The 16608-nt window shown below is 39.2% G+C and overlaps 1 protein-coding gene across 1 annotated transcript in view; it reads right to left on the minus strand.

Annotated features, from left to right (window-relative positions):
• Nucleotides 1-11724: 11724 nt before the first annotated feature.
• The window catches only part of ESYT3 (extended synaptotagmin 3), a 55526-nt gene continuing 50642 nt past the window's right edge, over nucleotides 11725-16608 (minus strand). The window contains exons 21-23 of the mRNA XM_037061197.1: nucleotides 13069-13174; nucleotides 12162-12211; nucleotides 11725-11841 (exon numbers count right to left, since the gene is read on the minus strand). Of these exons, the coding sequence (XP_036917092.1) occupies nucleotides 11805-11841; nucleotides 12162-12211; nucleotides 13069-13174 (193 nt within the window). The 3' untranslated portion in view covers nucleotides 11725-11804. The remainder of the gene's footprint in view (nucleotides 11842-12161; nucleotides 12212-13068; nucleotides 13175-16608) is intronic.

Here is a 16608-nt window from a genome sequence, read left to right on the forward strand (position 1 = left end):
GAGTTAGTGCTGCTTCCCCACCACCACAGCCCTGGCACCCACCCCTTCATTTTTATAAGTAGTAGGCCTAGGAGGACTTCTCAGTTATTCTTTTTTTTTAAAGATTTTATTTATTTATTTTATAGAGGGGGAGGGAAGGGAAAAGAGAGGGAGAGAAACATCAGTGTGCGATTGCCTCTCATGTGCCACTTGTTGGGGACCTGGCCTGCAACCCAGGCATGTGCCCTGACTGGGAATCGAACTGGTGACCCTTTGGTTCACAGGCTGGTGCTCAGTCCACTGAGCCACACCAGCCAGGTCTCAGTTATTCTTGTTTGTTGTTGTGTAGAGTATTCTAAAGAATTTCCAGGAAATAGCAAGGTAAAATGGAGAGAATAAATGTTAATAGATAAGCATCCTGATCTTTGGTTTTTGACCTTAGGGATTAGACATAAAGTTCTTTCTGGATTTAAAATTCTTTGTTTTGTTATCCTCCAAGTACATGTCCAAACACTGGCCCATAATTGTGAAAGAACCCATGTCTTTGAGGGTTGGACAGAAAAAAATATTTGGATATTCAATAATATAAATAGTCTGAGTTGATTAGATTACTCCAAGTAATTGCTGAGACATTTTGGAAACTTAACAATATTTGAGAGGAAGAAATATAATTTAAAAATTTTGTTTTTCTGTCCTGGCTCTTGTGGCTCAGTGGATTGAGTGCCAGGTTGCGAACCACAGGGTTGCTGGTTAGGGCACATGCCTGGGTTGTGGGCCCGGTCCCCAGTGAAGGACACTAGAATCGACCATATACTGATGCTTCTCTCCCTTTCTCCCTCTCTTCCTTTCTGTAAAAGTAAATAAATAAAATCTTTAAAAAATTATGTTAATCTAAATTTTGTCAGCTAGTTTAAGAGCCTGTGGCTAACTCTTAGTTTAAAACTGATGTTTTTCAGACTCTTCCTCAGAGGCCTAGGCGTGTTTGGAGGTGTCCCTCCACCGAGAGGGACGGTGTCACTAGTAAGACTATTAAGCCCTCTTTATCAGAGCTACTTTAATCCAATTTTAATTATTTAAAATATACATACTGCAAATATTATTTAGCTCCTGGTTTTCTTACAATTTTTTGATATGCAGTTGATATATAAACTGTACATATAGAAAGTATATAGTTTTGTTAAGTTATGATATACATATATGAGAGAGGACCCCCCAAAATCTCTGGAATTAACTTATAAAAAGTTTGTATTTATTCTTACATTTTCAGACTTCAGTTACCTTCAAAGTATTCTCCATTTGATGCAACACACCTATCAAGATGTTTTTTCCACTGCTCAAAACAGTTTTTGAACTCATCAGTTTTGAAGCATTTTAGTGCTTCTGCTATTTTTGGTTTCACCTCTTCCACATCAGCAAAAAGCATTTCATTTTGAGGAGTTTTTCATCCAGGGAAACAAAAACAAGTTTCTCGGGGCAAGATCAAGTGAATAGGGAAGGTGGGGCATGGGGGTCATGCTGTTTTTAGTCGAAAACTGCTGAATACTCAGTGCAGTGTGGGCAGGTGTGCTCATAAATCATGAAATGGGCAAATGTGTTGAGTCTCCAAAACAATTCATAGAAGCTGAACACAGCCTCTCACAACAGTGCCAGGTGGTACACTGATACAGATCAGTTCTTAGAGCACTCACCTAGTGTGGGAAGCCTGTAGGACAAGGGTCCTGCCCTCCAGAAGATAATTCTGTTTTGGGGGGAGGGTCCCCTCTCATACACCTATGAAACCATCACCAAAATCAAAATAATAAACCTATCCATCACTCCAAAAGTTATCTCTTTGCCCTCCCCTCTCTTCCCATCCCCAGGCAACAAATGATATGCCTTCAGCATTGTTGACTAGTTTGCATTTGATGGGATTTTATATAAACACAATCATACAATACATTCTCTTTCTCATCTACCCTGTCAGCATAATTATTTTGAGATTCTTACATGTCACTGCATTTATTAACTGTTCATTCCTTTTTATTGCTGTGTAGTACTCCATTGTAGCGATATACCACAGTTTGTTTATCTATTCACCTGTTGTTGGAAGTGTGGGTTATTTCTAGTTTTTGGCAACTGCTACAAATAAAACTTTTATGAATATTCACGTTCAGGTCTTTATGCGGACGTACATGTGATGAAAACTGGTGTCTTTTTTTTTATAACCACAATATTTTATTTTGTTCTTATTCAAGTACAGTTTTCTGTTTTATATTCCCGACCCTGCCCCACCCCCCACAGTGCTTCCCACATCCCTCCCATTTCTGCTCCCCACCTTAGTTATTGTCCATGTGTCCTTTATACTTATTCATGTGAGTTCCTCCCCCTTTCCCCTATGATTCTCTCCCCTCTCCCCTCTGGACCCTGTCAGCCTGTTTCATATTTGAGTGTCATTGGTCATATTTTGCTTGCTTGTTTGTTTTGTTGTTTAGATTCCTGTTAAAGGTGAGATCATATGATATTTGTCTTTCACCACCTGGCTTATTTCGCTCAGCATAATGCTTTCCAGTTCCATCCATGATGTTGCAAAGGGTAGGAGCTCCTTCTTCCTTTCTGCAGCATAGAATTCCATTGTGTAAATGTACCATAGCTTTTTGATCCAGTCATTTACCGATGGGCATCTAGGTTGCTTCCAACTCTTGGCTATCGTAAATTGTGCTGCTATGAACATCGGGGTGCATAGGTTCTTTTGGATTGGTGTTTTGGGGTTCTTAGGATATACTCCTAAGAGTGGAATTGCTGGGTCAAAAGGCACGTTCATTTTTAGTTTTCTTAGAAAATTCCATACTGTTTTCCATAGTGGTTGTACCAGTCTGCAATCCCACCAACAGTGAACTAGGGTCCCCTTTTCCCCACAACCTCTCCACCACTTGTTGTTTGTTTCTTTGTTTATGATAGCCATTCTGACTGGTGTGAAGTGGTATCTCATTGTGGTTTTAATTTGCATCTCTCTGATAGCTAGCGATATCGAGCATCTTTTCATGTGTCTCTGGATCCTCTGTATGTCCTCCTTGGAGAAATGTCTGTTCAAGTCCTTTGCCCATTTTTTAATTGGGTTGCTTGTCTTCTTTGAGTGGAGTCGAGTGAGTTCTTTGTATATTTTGGAGATTAAACCTTTGTCTGAGGTATCATTGGCAAATATGTTTTCCCAAGCTGTTGCTTCTCTTTGTATCTTGATACTGTTTTCCTTAGCCATGCAGAAGCTTTTAATTTTGATGAGATCCCATTTGTTTATTCTTTCCTTTATGTCCCTTGCTCTAGGGGACGTATCAGTAAAAATCTTGCTGGGTGGAATATCTGAGATTTTCCTGCCAATGTTCTCCTCTAGGGCTTTAATGGTTTCACAGCTTATATTTAAGTCTTTTATCCACCTTGAATTAATTTTGGTGTATGGTGTAAGTTGGTGCTCGAGTTTCATTTTTTCGCACGTAGCTGTTGAAAACTGGTGTCTTTTTAAAAATATTTTATTTATTTATTTTTAGAGGGGAAGGGAAGGAAAGAGGAAGAGAAACATCAATGTATGGTTGCTTCTCGTGCATCCCCTGCTGGGAAGTGGCCCCTGCCAGGAACTGGCCTGCAACCCAGGCATGTGCCCTGACTGGGAATTGAACCGCGATGGTCTGGTTCACAGGCCTGTGCTCAATCCACTGAGCTACACCAGCCAGGGCTTGAAAACTGGTGTCTTAAAAAACTGTTGTTTTCATGTATTTTATCTCTTTGGTGTTTTGTTTTGATTTTGGTTGTTATAGGCAGAAGGGTAAACTTGGTTTCTATCAGTCTATCCTGGTTAAATGGAAGTTTAGAAGAAAATATGTAGGTTCTCTTAGGTCGTCGTCTGGTATTTATTTTTTCTAATTTTCTTGCATTGTAGTCAGAGAACATGGTCTTTCGAGTATTGAGTCTGAAATTTCTTGAGACTTTCTATGGGACATATACTATTTCACATGTGCTTTTAAAAATTAATTTTTTTAAATTTATTGTTCACTTACAGTTGTCCCGCGTTTTCCCCCATTGCTCACCCCTACCCCATTCCCCCAACTCCCACAGTCAGTCCCCCCATTGTCTATGCCCCTGAGTCCTCTTACTCGTGTTCCTTTGTTTGCCCTTTCCCCTGTTATCTCCCTCCCCCTATCCCATCACTGTAAGTTTGTTCTTTATTTCCAAGTGTCTGGTTCTATTTTGCTCATTTGTTTTGTTGATAAGGTTCCACTTACAGTAAAAAATCTCATTTGTAGTATTTATTATATATATCTATTGTGTTGTTTAAAGCTACTTTATTTCTATCGGTATTTTTGTCTGCTTGATTAGTTTATGGGTGATACTGAAATCTGTGGATTTGTCAAATTTTGTTTGATATATTTTAAGCCTATTTTATAAGTACTTATAAATTCATAGGTGATAATATCCTCTTGATTATTTTTGCTGCTCATGCTTTTTGCCTTGAATGCTATGTTGTCCTTCCTGTCATTAGTAGTAGCTGGATATTTTATCTTTTTCATTTATTTCACTAGTCTTCTAGTTATTGTAGAATATAAAATACATGCTAAAAATGGTAAAAGCCATAATGTCTACAGTAATAAATGATTTTAAAGTGAACACTCATGCAACAACTAAGAAATGGAACCTCACTATCACTCCAAAGGCCTCCCCTACCCACCGTAAGAGGAAACCATTAACCAACTCATGTTAATCACTTCCTTGTTTTCTTAAAATAGTTTTGCCACTTTTGTGTATATGCCTAAACCAAGATGGTTGAATTTTGCCTATTTTGAACTTTATAAAAATGCAATCATATTATATATTTTTTCAGTGTTTCTTCTTTTGGCCACTATTATATTTGTGTGTGCGTCTGTGCTGTGTGTAGGTGTAGGTCATTTATTTTCATTGCCCTCTGGTATTCCTCTATGAGTGGTCTGTAGTCCATTGTTCTACTGGAGATTGATACTTGGGTTGTTTCTAGTTCTTGGCTATTATGAACTGCTGCTGTGAACATTCTTGTACGTGGATCCTTGTACACTTGTGTGCAAGTTTTCTAGAATCAGTATCTAAGGGGTAAACTTGTTGGGTCCTAGGGGAAAACACTTGTATATAGCCACAGAGGCTGTGTACTATGTTTATGGAAGTATATACCATTTCCGTAGATTACAATTTGAATGGAGCCCCTTTGAATGGGTTATACAGTGTAGTTGAATAGGGAATGTGTATCTGCAGCTTTAGAAGAAAATGCCGAACTGTTTTCCCAAGTGGTTGCACCAGTTTATACTCTCCCCATCTGTATGAGAGTTCCTGCTTTTTCCACATCCTGACCAATACCTAGTAAGTCAATGTCTTAATTTTTTTCTAGAGTAGTGTATAGAGCTATTGTGGTTTTAATGTTTATTTCCCTTGTTACTAATAAAGTTAAATTAAGCATCTTTCCTTCATTTATTAGCAATCTATATTTCTTTTTTGAAGTGCTTTTATGACATTTTTATATTGATTTGTAAGAGTTATATGGTTCTAGATATGAACCATTTGACAGTTATGTGCATTGCTAATGTCTTCTTCAATTTTATATCTTCTTTCCATTTTCCTGTAGTTTCTTTTTTTATTTTAAATCATTTACTTTTAGAGAGGTGGAAGGGAGGGAGAAAGAGGGAGATTAGTATCAATGTGTGATAGAAACGTCAATCAATTGCCTCTTGAACACCCCCCACTGGGTACCTGGCCTGAAACCCAGGCATGTGCCTTGACCAGGAATAGAACCAGCGACCTTTAGGTTCACAGGCTAGCGCTCAATCCACTGAGCCACACCTGCCAGGGCTGCTAGAATTTCCTTTTATGATCTTGAGAATCTAATTTTAATGTAGTGATGTATGGTCTTTTCCTTTATAGTGAGTTAGTGCTCTTTGTGTCTTACGAAATCTTTCCCTAGTCACAAGTTGTAATATTGTTTTACTGTATTATCTTACAGCTATATAGTTTTGCCTTTCACATTTAGCCTAATCTACCTGGAGTTATTAACTTTTGAATGTGGTATGAAAAGAACCATTTTATATTTTCCCTCGTGGATACCCAGTTGTCTCAGCACCATTTATTTTAAAAAACCCATCCTTTCCCCTCTGCTCACAGTGCAACCTCGGTTATAAACTGAGTGTCTGTGTGTGGATGGGCTCTCTTCTCGGGTCTTTTGTCCAGCTCTCTCCCTGCACTAGCACCACACTGCCTTTGTCGTCGCAATTTTAAAATAAACCTTGGTATCCAGTTGAAGGCTTCTCAGCCTTTGCGTTTTCATGTACATTGAATCTGCCTATCAAGTCACACACGAACGCACCCTACTGGGATTTTTATTGGACTTGCATCAGACATAGGTTTAGTGGGGAATCGGCATCTACAGTGTTGGGTCTTCCGACCGCAAATGTAGTGTAGTTCTCCATTTGGTTAGGTTTATTTTAACATTTCTTAAAGTTTTTTCATTGTTGGATATGTTCATAGTATTTGATCTTTTATGCATTTATAAGCTATCTTTTTCAAATTTCATTTTCTAACTGTTGCAAGGACAGAGAACTACAGTTGCTTTTTTAAAATATTTACTTTATATCCAGCAACTTTGCAAAAAACTTTGATTAATTCTAGCAATTTATCTTTAAGTTATTTTGGATTTTTTTTAAAGATTTTATTTATTTATCTTTAGAGGAGAAGGGAAGGAAAGAGGGAGAGAAATATCAATGTGTGGTTGCCTCTCGTGAGTCCCCTGCCGGGAACTGGCCTGCAACCCAGACATGTGCCCCGACTGGGAATTGAACAGCAATTGTGTGGTTCGCAGGCCCGCGCTCAATCCACTGAGCTACACCAACCAGGGCAGTTATTTTGGATTTTTATGCTCATGATTATATCATTTGCATATAACAACAGTTAGGGTCAGATGTACTTGTTTTTTTTCTTGCCTTACTACACAGGCTTCAAATATAGTGCTGAGTAGAAGGGGTGATAGGACGCGGCCCTTTCTTGTCCCCAACATCAAAAGGAAATCTTTTACTGCTTCACCACTCAGTATGGTGTTTTCTACCGTTACTGTGAACAGAAAGCTAAGTTGTCCTTTATGGTGTGTGTGTGTGCATATTTTATCCTTTCATTTTCCAGTACTTGTATTTCAAGTTAACCTCTTGTAAACAGCATATAATTATATATTTTTTCATGCACTTTAACATTTTAGATTTTATTTATTTTTTAAAATATATTTTATTGGTTATGCTATTACAGCTGTCCCATTTTTCCTCCTTTATTCCCCTCCACCCTGCACACCCTCTTCCACCCACATTTCCCCCCCTTAGTTCATGTCCATCTGTCATACATTTAAGTTGTTTGGCTTCTACATTTCCCATACTGTTCTTACCCTTCCCCTGTCTATTTTCTACCTACCATCTATGCTACTTATTCTCTGTACCTTTTCCCCCTCTTTCTTTCTCCCACTCTCCTGTTGCTAACCCTCCATGTGATCTCCATTTCTGTGTTTTTATTCCTGTTCTAGTTGTTTGCTTAGTTTGCTTTTGTTTTTGTTTTAGGTGTGGTTGTTCATAATTGCGAGTTTACTGTCATTTTACTGTACATGCTTTTTATCTTTTTTTGCTTAGATAAGTCCCTTTAACGTTTCATAAAATAAGGGCTTGGTGATGAAGAACTCCTTTAACTTGATCTCATCTGAGAAGCACTTTATCTGCCCTTCCATTCTAAATGAAAGCTTTGCTGGATAGAGCAATCTTGGATGTAGGTCTTTGCTTTTCATGACTTGAAATACTTCTTTCCAGCCCCTTCTTGCCTGTAAGGTCTCTTTTGAGAAATCTGCTGACAGTCTGATGGGAACTCCTTTGTAGGTGACTTATCTCCTTATCTCTTGCTGCTTCTAGGATTCTCTCCTTCATTTTAATCTTGGCTAATGTAATTATGATGTGCCTTGGTATATTCCTCGTTGGGTCCACCTTCTTTGGGACTGTCTGAGCTTCCTGGACTTCCTGGAAGTCTATTTCCTTTGCCAGATTGGGGAAGTTCTCCTTTATTATTTGTTCAGATAACTTTTTCACTTGTTGCTCTTCCTCTTCGCCTTCTGGTACCCCTATAATTCAGATGTTGGAACGTTTAAAGATGTCCTGGAGGTTCCTAAGCTTATCTTCATTTTTTTGAATCCTTGTTTCTTCATTGCTTTCTGTTTGGTTGTTTCTTTCTTCCTTCTGGCCCACTCCATTGATTTGAGTTCCAGTTTCCTTCCCATCACTATTGGTTCCCTGTACATTTTCCTTTATTTCACTTAGCATAGCCTTCATTTTTTTCATTTAATTTGCGACCAAATTCAACCAATTCTGTGAACATCCTGATCACCAGTGCTTTGAACTGTGCATCTGATAGGTTGGCTGTCTCCTCATCACTTAGTTGTATTTTTTCTGGAGCTTTGATCTGTTCTTTCATTTGGGCCTTTTTTTTTGTCTTCATGCGCTTGTTAAGTAGTGAGGGGCAGAGCCTTAGGTGTTGCCTGGGCAGGTCAACTCAGTTGCTGGGTTGTGATGCTGTATGTAGGGGAAGGGTCCCAGAGGGAACAGTGGCGCTTGCTCCACTCTGCTGGATTTCAGTCACTTCTGCCGCTTCCCACAAGCAAATTGGGCCCTTCTGGTGCTGATTCCTGGGGGTCTCTCCAATGAACTCACCTGTGAGGCTGGGAGTCTCTCCTGGCAGCTCAACCCCCACAGGTATTTTCAGTTGGTGTTTTGAGGCTTTGTTTCCCTGGGTTATGCAATCTGTCTCACTCCCCAGTTTCACCAGGTTTATCTGTGTGTGAATGTGGGACCACCTGGTCAGCCAGCCTCCTTGTGTGCCATGCCCCTCCACAGTCTGCAGCCTCGCTAGGTCACCAGCTGCTGCTTTGTGCCCCCAGGTCTGCCAGCCACCACTTTTTTTTTTTTTTTTTTACCGTGACCCGTCAGCCCATCTGCCCAACTCTACCCTTCCTACCAGTCTGGAAGAATGTGTTTAACTCCTTGGTTGTCAGAGTTTCATACAGTTCAATTTTCTGTCAGTACTGGTTTTGTTTCTTAATGTTTGTTGTCTTTATTTTGGTTGTGCAAGGAGGCACAGTGTGTCAACCTACACCTCCATCTTGGCCAGAAATACATTCTAGGTTTTAATAATGGGTTTATTGTGATTACAAATCCAGTTAGAGGTCTTTGGACTGTCTTTTGTATTTTTAATTTATCATATTTTTCTGTGCTTTTTTCTTTTCTACTTTTTTGGGAGGTTGACTTTTATTACCACTTACCATTTTTTTCCACTGTTGATTTGGAAGTTTTATAATGCAGTGCAGTTGATTTTCTGTTGTTAACTCTATTTTATTGTTTATCTTAAAATTTTGAATGTATACTTTATGAGTCAGTATCCAATAAGAAGACGAAAACCACTTTGCTAGCTGCCATGGAAAACAGCTCATCAGTGGGAAGAAGTTCTTGTTGCTCTGGCCTTGTGGTCTCTCTCCAGTGCCCTCTGTTGGCAGGGCAGCCCCCTGGCAGAAGACAAGAGTCTGGGGTCCGGTGTCATAGCTGGCCAAAGGACAAGAGTCTGGGGTCCGGTGTCATAGCTGGCCAAAGGACAAGAGTCTGGGGTCCAGTGTCGTAGCTGGCCAAAGGACAAGAGTCTGGGGTCCGGTGTCATAGCTGGGCCAAAGGACAAGAGTCTGGGGTCCGGTGTCATAGCCGGGCCAAAGAAGGGTTGATTTGGGGCTGCGAGGTGCTAAACTAGTAACTTTCACACTTAGGATTTATGTTAAAAATATAAAACTGTCTTTAGCTTTCTAAATAAGATAAGGACTTGAACACTTTAATTTTCTTCTGAACCAGCCTCATGTCCCTTCTTAGATGTTAGTACTAGCTTTTTTTAAAGTCAGAATTAATATTTTAATAGGCAGAATATAGTATTTGGACTGTTCTGGAATAGTGCATCTGCATATAAATAACAAACGAGACGAGATTGTTAGGTTTGGAAGGCACATTAAACAGTGGGCCTTAGTCTTAAGAACAGAGGAAATGACACCTACTCATCTGTCGGTAGTGCCCCTCAGTAGATGGATAAAAAAGCTGCAGCACAACAGAATAACTATGCGCCCTTTAAAAAAAGGGGGGGAAATCTTACTTTTTGCCAACAGCATGGATGGACCTGGAGATTATTATGCTAAGTAAAATAAGCTGGTCAGAGAAAGACAAGTACCATATGATCTTATTATATGTGGAATCTAATGAACAAAATAGAAAGAGAGGCATGGATACATGGAACAGACTGATGGCTGTCAGAGGGGAGTGGGGAGAGGGGCGAGGGAAGGGTAAGGGAAGGTAAAGGGATTGGCCAAAGCACAAATATATTTGACCCATGGACACAGCAGTGTGGGGATGGCCAAATGGAAGGGGAGTAGGGGCTGAGTGGAGCTGGGCAAAGGTGGGGACTTACATAATAGTGTCATCACTAAAAATGAAAAAAAATAAAAGGTAATTTGTAAGTGAGAGCGAGAGAGTAAGCTTTAAGATGGATTGTTCAGAAAAGCTACTGTGAGCACAGTGGTGGGGACAGGAAACCGAAGGCAAGGGGTTATTGTGTGAGTGGGTGAGAGAGATGAGTGTGACCTTGGCGACAGCTCTAGGAACATCACAGCACAAGAATATTTGATTTTATAAAGTTTGAAATGTGAAGGAGGCACTTGTTTAAATATACAATTTACACAGTTTGCTTTTTACATGTTATTTATCAGTTTTCTCTTAGAAAAGCGGAGCCAAGTTCCCCAGCCTGTCCCGGGGGATACAGAAAGCCCTTCTGGCCCTGACTCTGCAGTCTCCAATGCTCTGTCGAGGGAGTGTGGGCCCAGACCTGGGCTTGGAACTCGGCTTGCATTTTCCTATGGAAATAATGCCATGTGCTGGAGTTTGGTCCCAGCCCATCCCGCACTGGAGTATTTAACTCAAGGTATTTAGGCGTATATATCACTGTATCATTGTTGCTGACAGAAAAATCCATTTTAGTTCCGATTCAGATACAGGAACGAATTCCCAGGCAGAGGCATCCCACAAGTGGCAGCAGAGGGCTTAAGTTGAGTTAGCTCTTAGCAGTTTAGAGGTGGGTCACCTTTAGTCCCATAAAAGTAGCCATGTCCTTTGGTCAGTCAGTGCCCCAGGGATGTCACTAGCTGCTCCAGGAACAGACCTCCCTCACCCACGATGTCTGAAACAGGACATCTTGACATGCATTCGGTCAAGTCCTAAGTCAGATGGTCTGTAATTACCTGTCAAAAATGAAAACTCGCCACTGAGGTTCTGATCATTTATTAGCCATTTTACAGGATTTTAATAATTAAATCCAACTAAAAGAGTAGTTCTTGCTTTTACTGATACTATCCAGTCATACAGTTAAATTTCATACAAGAATGTATGTATATATATATTTTTTTTCAAATGGCTGTTCTGATTTAAATTACAAAATATACATATGTACACATTTTAATATAAAGGTGGCAATGTTCAGCTCTGGCTGGGTGGCTCAGTTGAAGCATCATCCCAGTGGTTGGAGGTTCAGTTCCCAGTCAGGACACATGCCTGGGTTGCAGTTTTGATCCCCAGTCAGGGTGCATATGAGAGGCAACAATTGGTGCTTCTTTCTCACACTGATGTTTGTCTCTCCCCCTTCCCCTCTTCTCCCTCCCTAAAATCAATAAAAGGTATCCTCAGGTGAGGACTTAAAAATAAATAGTAAATAAATAAAGGTGAGACTGTTGCTCATCATCAACTTCTGGGCTGCCCATCTGGAGTGAGCTCATACCTGTAAGACAGTTGGGTTTGGACTTAGTACCGGGAGTGTGTGGTGGTAGTGAAGGACAGCCTAGCCAGCCTGGGCCTTTGTGGGACCAGCATAACCCACCTGTGTGTAAGTTGGCCAGCCAGGATTAAGGATAGAGCTGACAGAGATCCTTTAGGTAAGTGAGATCTGCAAGCGGTAAAGGTGGTAACCAGCCTCCCTCCTTGATAACCAAAGGAGCTGAAATGTACTTTAAAGGGGGAAACTTTGCAGAGAGAATGTGGGCAACTGCGACAATGTCTTGACTAGCAGATTACCTTGATAGAAAGAAAGGGCTCACTTACCATTGTGAGAAGCCCCTGATCAGATCTTCTTTTGATAAATCAATCAGCACCTAAAAATCACAAATAATCAGTTCCCTTCCACAAAAAAATAATTGCATTAAATGGACACAAACTGGGATAAATGGAATTGACCATAAAAAGGGCCTCCTTGGTGTTGGTAGTTTGGAGCAGGGGCTTTTTTCCTTTGGCTTTCGACCTGGGAGCTCTCCAGCAGGGCCACACGGACACTGACCTCAGTGTCCCGGAAAAAGGCGAATTGCTCTGTGCCTCAGGAATGCATTTATGAATGTTACAGGAAGAGAGAACGACTTGCCTTTACTCACTAACTGATTTAGGATTTAAACCAAGACACAATTACCTCAACTGTAAAAATGGGGGTATCACCTACTTCACAGAAGTGGGCTTTAAAAAGGTGAGCATAAGAAGACATTTGTTAGAATATAGCTACTAAGTATTGTACAAATATTCTTTTGTCTCTCTTTGGCATCATCTTGAGGATTGTATTTCCTCTACTTCTACTTTAAGTAAAATCTTATCACCACAAAAATGTTGATGTAATGAGATCCAAGCTTCAAAAAATGCTGTGTGTGTGTGTGTGTGTGTGTGTGTGTGTGTGTATATATATATATATATATATAAATAAATGCTGTATAGATGTCCAACTACTTGTACAATGACAAATTTGTGTATTTTTGAGTTTGTTAAATAGGGTTTATCAAATTAACTTACACATCTATGTTATTTGGTTTCAAGACTATTAGGAAAAAAAAAAACAGACCAATGAGGCTATATCTCCTTGAAGTCTGTTCTGGTAATAGTCCGATGATCCCATCGGGATTTCTTCAGGGTGTGTCCCACCAGTGAACTCCAGCTGGAGTGCTAGGAGGGACAGAGTGGCTGTACTTACTTTTCCCAGCTCCTTTCTTCTGTGTGAGCCAAGTGGCCTACTGTTCTTCACTGCGACATCTAGTGACCTCCTCTGTACTTCTTCCATGGGAACAAAAAATTCAAACCTTTAAGAAGCAAAAAGTCAGGAAATCAGATTTACATATCTTCAGCATTTCTGTTTAAAATCTGGAGTGTTTCACCCATTTTCCTACTTTTAAACAGAAGCTATAGACGATTGAGAGTAGCATCTAGAACAGTATTGGCTTATGGTAGATACTCAGCGTCATCATTATCATACATAATGACCGCCCTGTGGTATTCACACACCCAGGAAGGGTCAGGAGCCCGTTTGCCTCTCAAGTGCCTCGGACTACTTGCTTTGTGATTTACTTCTTGCTTTCTCAGACTCTGCCACTGTTTTGAAAAAAAAAATTTTAATCCTCACCCAAGGATATGTTTACTAATTTTAGAGAGAGAGTAAGGGGGAAAGAGAAACACTGATGTGAGAGAGAAACATAAGTAGGTTGCCTCCCATATGCATCCTGACCAGGGACTGAACCAGCAACCTTTTGCTGCATGGGACAACACTCCAACCAGCTGACCCACCTGGCCAGGGCCTCCCCTCACTCTGGAAAGTGCCTGCTCATAGGACCACCTGGTTTTTCTGACCAGGTAAGGGCTAGGATGCAGAATGGTTCATGTTTTCTGGAGTTGCATGGAAAATACTAGCCTATTTACACTTATGACTGTGGAATAAGGCAGAGAAATCTCAGTGTATAAGCTTTGTCATGGCCTTACAAGAGTCCTCTGGACTCCTTACTTCTGAGGTTTTTAAAAATATGTATTGAGATTTAAGTGTCATAACATTATATTAATTTCAGATGTACAACATAATTCAACATTTGTATATATTGTAAATGGTCACCACAATAAGTCTAGTTAACATCGTCACCATAAATAGTTACAAAATTTTTTTCTTGTGAGGAATGTTGAGATCCACTCTCCTAGCTACTTTCAAATATGTGATACACTATTATCAACTATAGTCACCATGCTGTCCTTTGCGACCCCATCCATGGCTTATTGATAACTAGAAATTTGTACCTTTGGACTCTTCACCCATTTTGCCCACCTCCCACCTCAGGCAAACACTGGACTGTTCTCTACACCTATGAGCTCAGTCCTTTTGTTTGTTTTTGGCTTTTTCGTTTTTAGATTCCACATATAAGATCATATGGTAATTAACTTCTCTGAATTATTTCACTTAGCACAATGCTCTTAAAGTTCGTCTGTGTTCTCACAAATGGTAGAATTGCTTTTTTTTTTTCAGGGCTAAATAATGTGCGACTGTGTGTGTGAACACCACATCTTATCCGTTCATCTGCTGATGGATAGGTTGTTTACATGGCTATTGTAAATAATGCTGCAGTGAACAGCAGGATGCATGTATCTTTTCAAGGAGGTGGTTTTGTTTTCTTTGGATAAGTACCCAGAAGTAGAAATGCTTCATCATATGGTAGTTCTACTATTAATTTTTTAAAGAACCTCCATACTGTCTTCCATAGTGGCCGCATCAACTTACATTCCCACCAGCAGTGCACAAAGGTTCCCGGGAGGGGATATCTGATTGTGATTTTGATTTGCATCTCTCTGACTAGTGATGTTGAGTACCTTTTCCTGACCTTTTTGCCATTTGTATGACTTCTTTGGAAAAAATGTCTGTTCAGCTCCTCTGCCCATTTTTAATTGGATGGGGAGATTTACTATTGAATTGTATGAGCTCTTTGAATATTCAATATTTTGAATATTCACCCTTTATGAGATATATGATTTGAAACAGTATTTTCTTCTGTTCCATAAAGTTGCCTTTTCATTTTGTTGATGGTTTCCTTTGCTGTGCAGAAGCTTTTTAGTTTGATATAGTCCCACTTTTTAATTTTTGCTTTTGTTCCTTTGCTTTTTGTATCCAAAAAATTACGACCAAGAAGAATGTCAAGAAGCTTCCACCTATGTTTTTCCTCTTAGGAGTTCATGGTTTCAGATGTTACATTCAAGTCTTTAATCCACTTTGAGTTAATTTTTGTGTGTGGTGTAAGACAGTGGTCTAGTTTTCCCAGCAGTATTTACTGAAGAGCTTGTCCTTTCCTTGTTGTATATTCTTTGCTACTTTGTTATAAATTAATTGGTCAAACATATGAGGGGTTTATTTCTGGGCTCTGAATTCTATTTCATTGATCTATATGTATGTTTATATGTCAGTGCCATGCTGTTTGATTACTGTGGCTTTGGAATATAGTTTGAAATCTGGGAGCATGTCACCTCTGGCTTTGTTCTTTTTCAAGATTGCAATGGGTCTTTAATGGTTTTATACAAATTTTAGGATTATTCTATTTCTGTGAAATATACTATTGGAATTTTGATAGGGATTGAGTTGAATCTGTAGATTGTTCAGGGTAGTATGAATATTTTAACAATATGAATTTTTCCAATTCAGGAGCAAAAACTTTCTTCCATTTATTTGTCTTCTTCAATTTCTTTCGTTAGTGTCCTGTAATTTTCAATACACAGATCTTTCACATTCTTGGTTAAATTTATTCCTAGGCATTTTATTCTTTACAATAAAATTGTAAATGGAATTATTTTAATTTCTCTTTCTTGACCATTATTAATATATAGAAATGCAACATGTTTTTGTATATTGCTTTTATATCCTATAATTTTATTGAATTTGTTGATTAGTTCCTTTTTTTGGTGAATTCTTTAGGGTTTTCTATGTATAATATCATGTCATCTGCAAATAATATTAGTTGTACTTCTTTCCACTTTGGGTGCCTTTTCTTTTTGTTGCCTGATTATGATGGCTAGGACTTCCAGTATGCTGAATAAAAGTGACAAGAATGGGCATAGCAAACTTGTTTTGTTCCTGATCTTAGAAGAAAGGTTTTAAGATTTTCATCATTGAATGTGATGTTAGTTGTGAGCTTGTCATATATGGCCTTTTTATGCTAAGAATACCAGCTTTGTTGAGAGTTTTTATCAGGAATGAAAACTGTGAAACACTTTTTTTGCATCTGTTGAGATATTTTTATCCTTCATTTTGTTGATGTGGTGTATCACCTTGATTAATTTCCAGATGTGGAACCATCCTTGCATTCCAGCATTTAAACCCACTTTATCACAGTGTATGGACCTTTTAATGTATTGTTAAATTTGGTTTGCTAATATTTTGTTGAGGATTTTGATGCTGCCTGAAATTTACTTTTCTTGTGGTGCTCTTGTCTGGTTTGGGTGTTAAGGTAATGCTTACCTCATAAAATGAGTTTGAAGGTGTTCTCCCTTGTATTTTTGGGAAGAGTTTGAGAAGGATTGCTTTTAATTCTGTAAGTGTTTGGTAGAATTTGGCAGTGAAAATGTCTAGTCCTAGATCTTGCTTGAAAGGCTTTCCCCCCTCTAATTTTTATTTTTTATTGTATACTTTTCTATTACCATTTAGTCCCCTTTTACCTGTCCCCCCAGCAATTGCCACATTGTTGTATATGTCCTAGGGTCCTTTTTGTCC

The sequence above is a fragment of the Sturnira hondurensis genome, unplaced genomic scaffold (assembly GCF_014824575.4).
Source record: "Sturnira hondurensis isolate 20B ecotype Veracruz unplaced genomic scaffold, ASM1482457v3 Scaffold0013299, whole genome shotgun sequence".
Taxonomy (NCBI): domain Eukaryota; kingdom Metazoa; phylum Chordata; class Mammalia; order Chiroptera; family Phyllostomidae; genus Sturnira; species Sturnira hondurensis.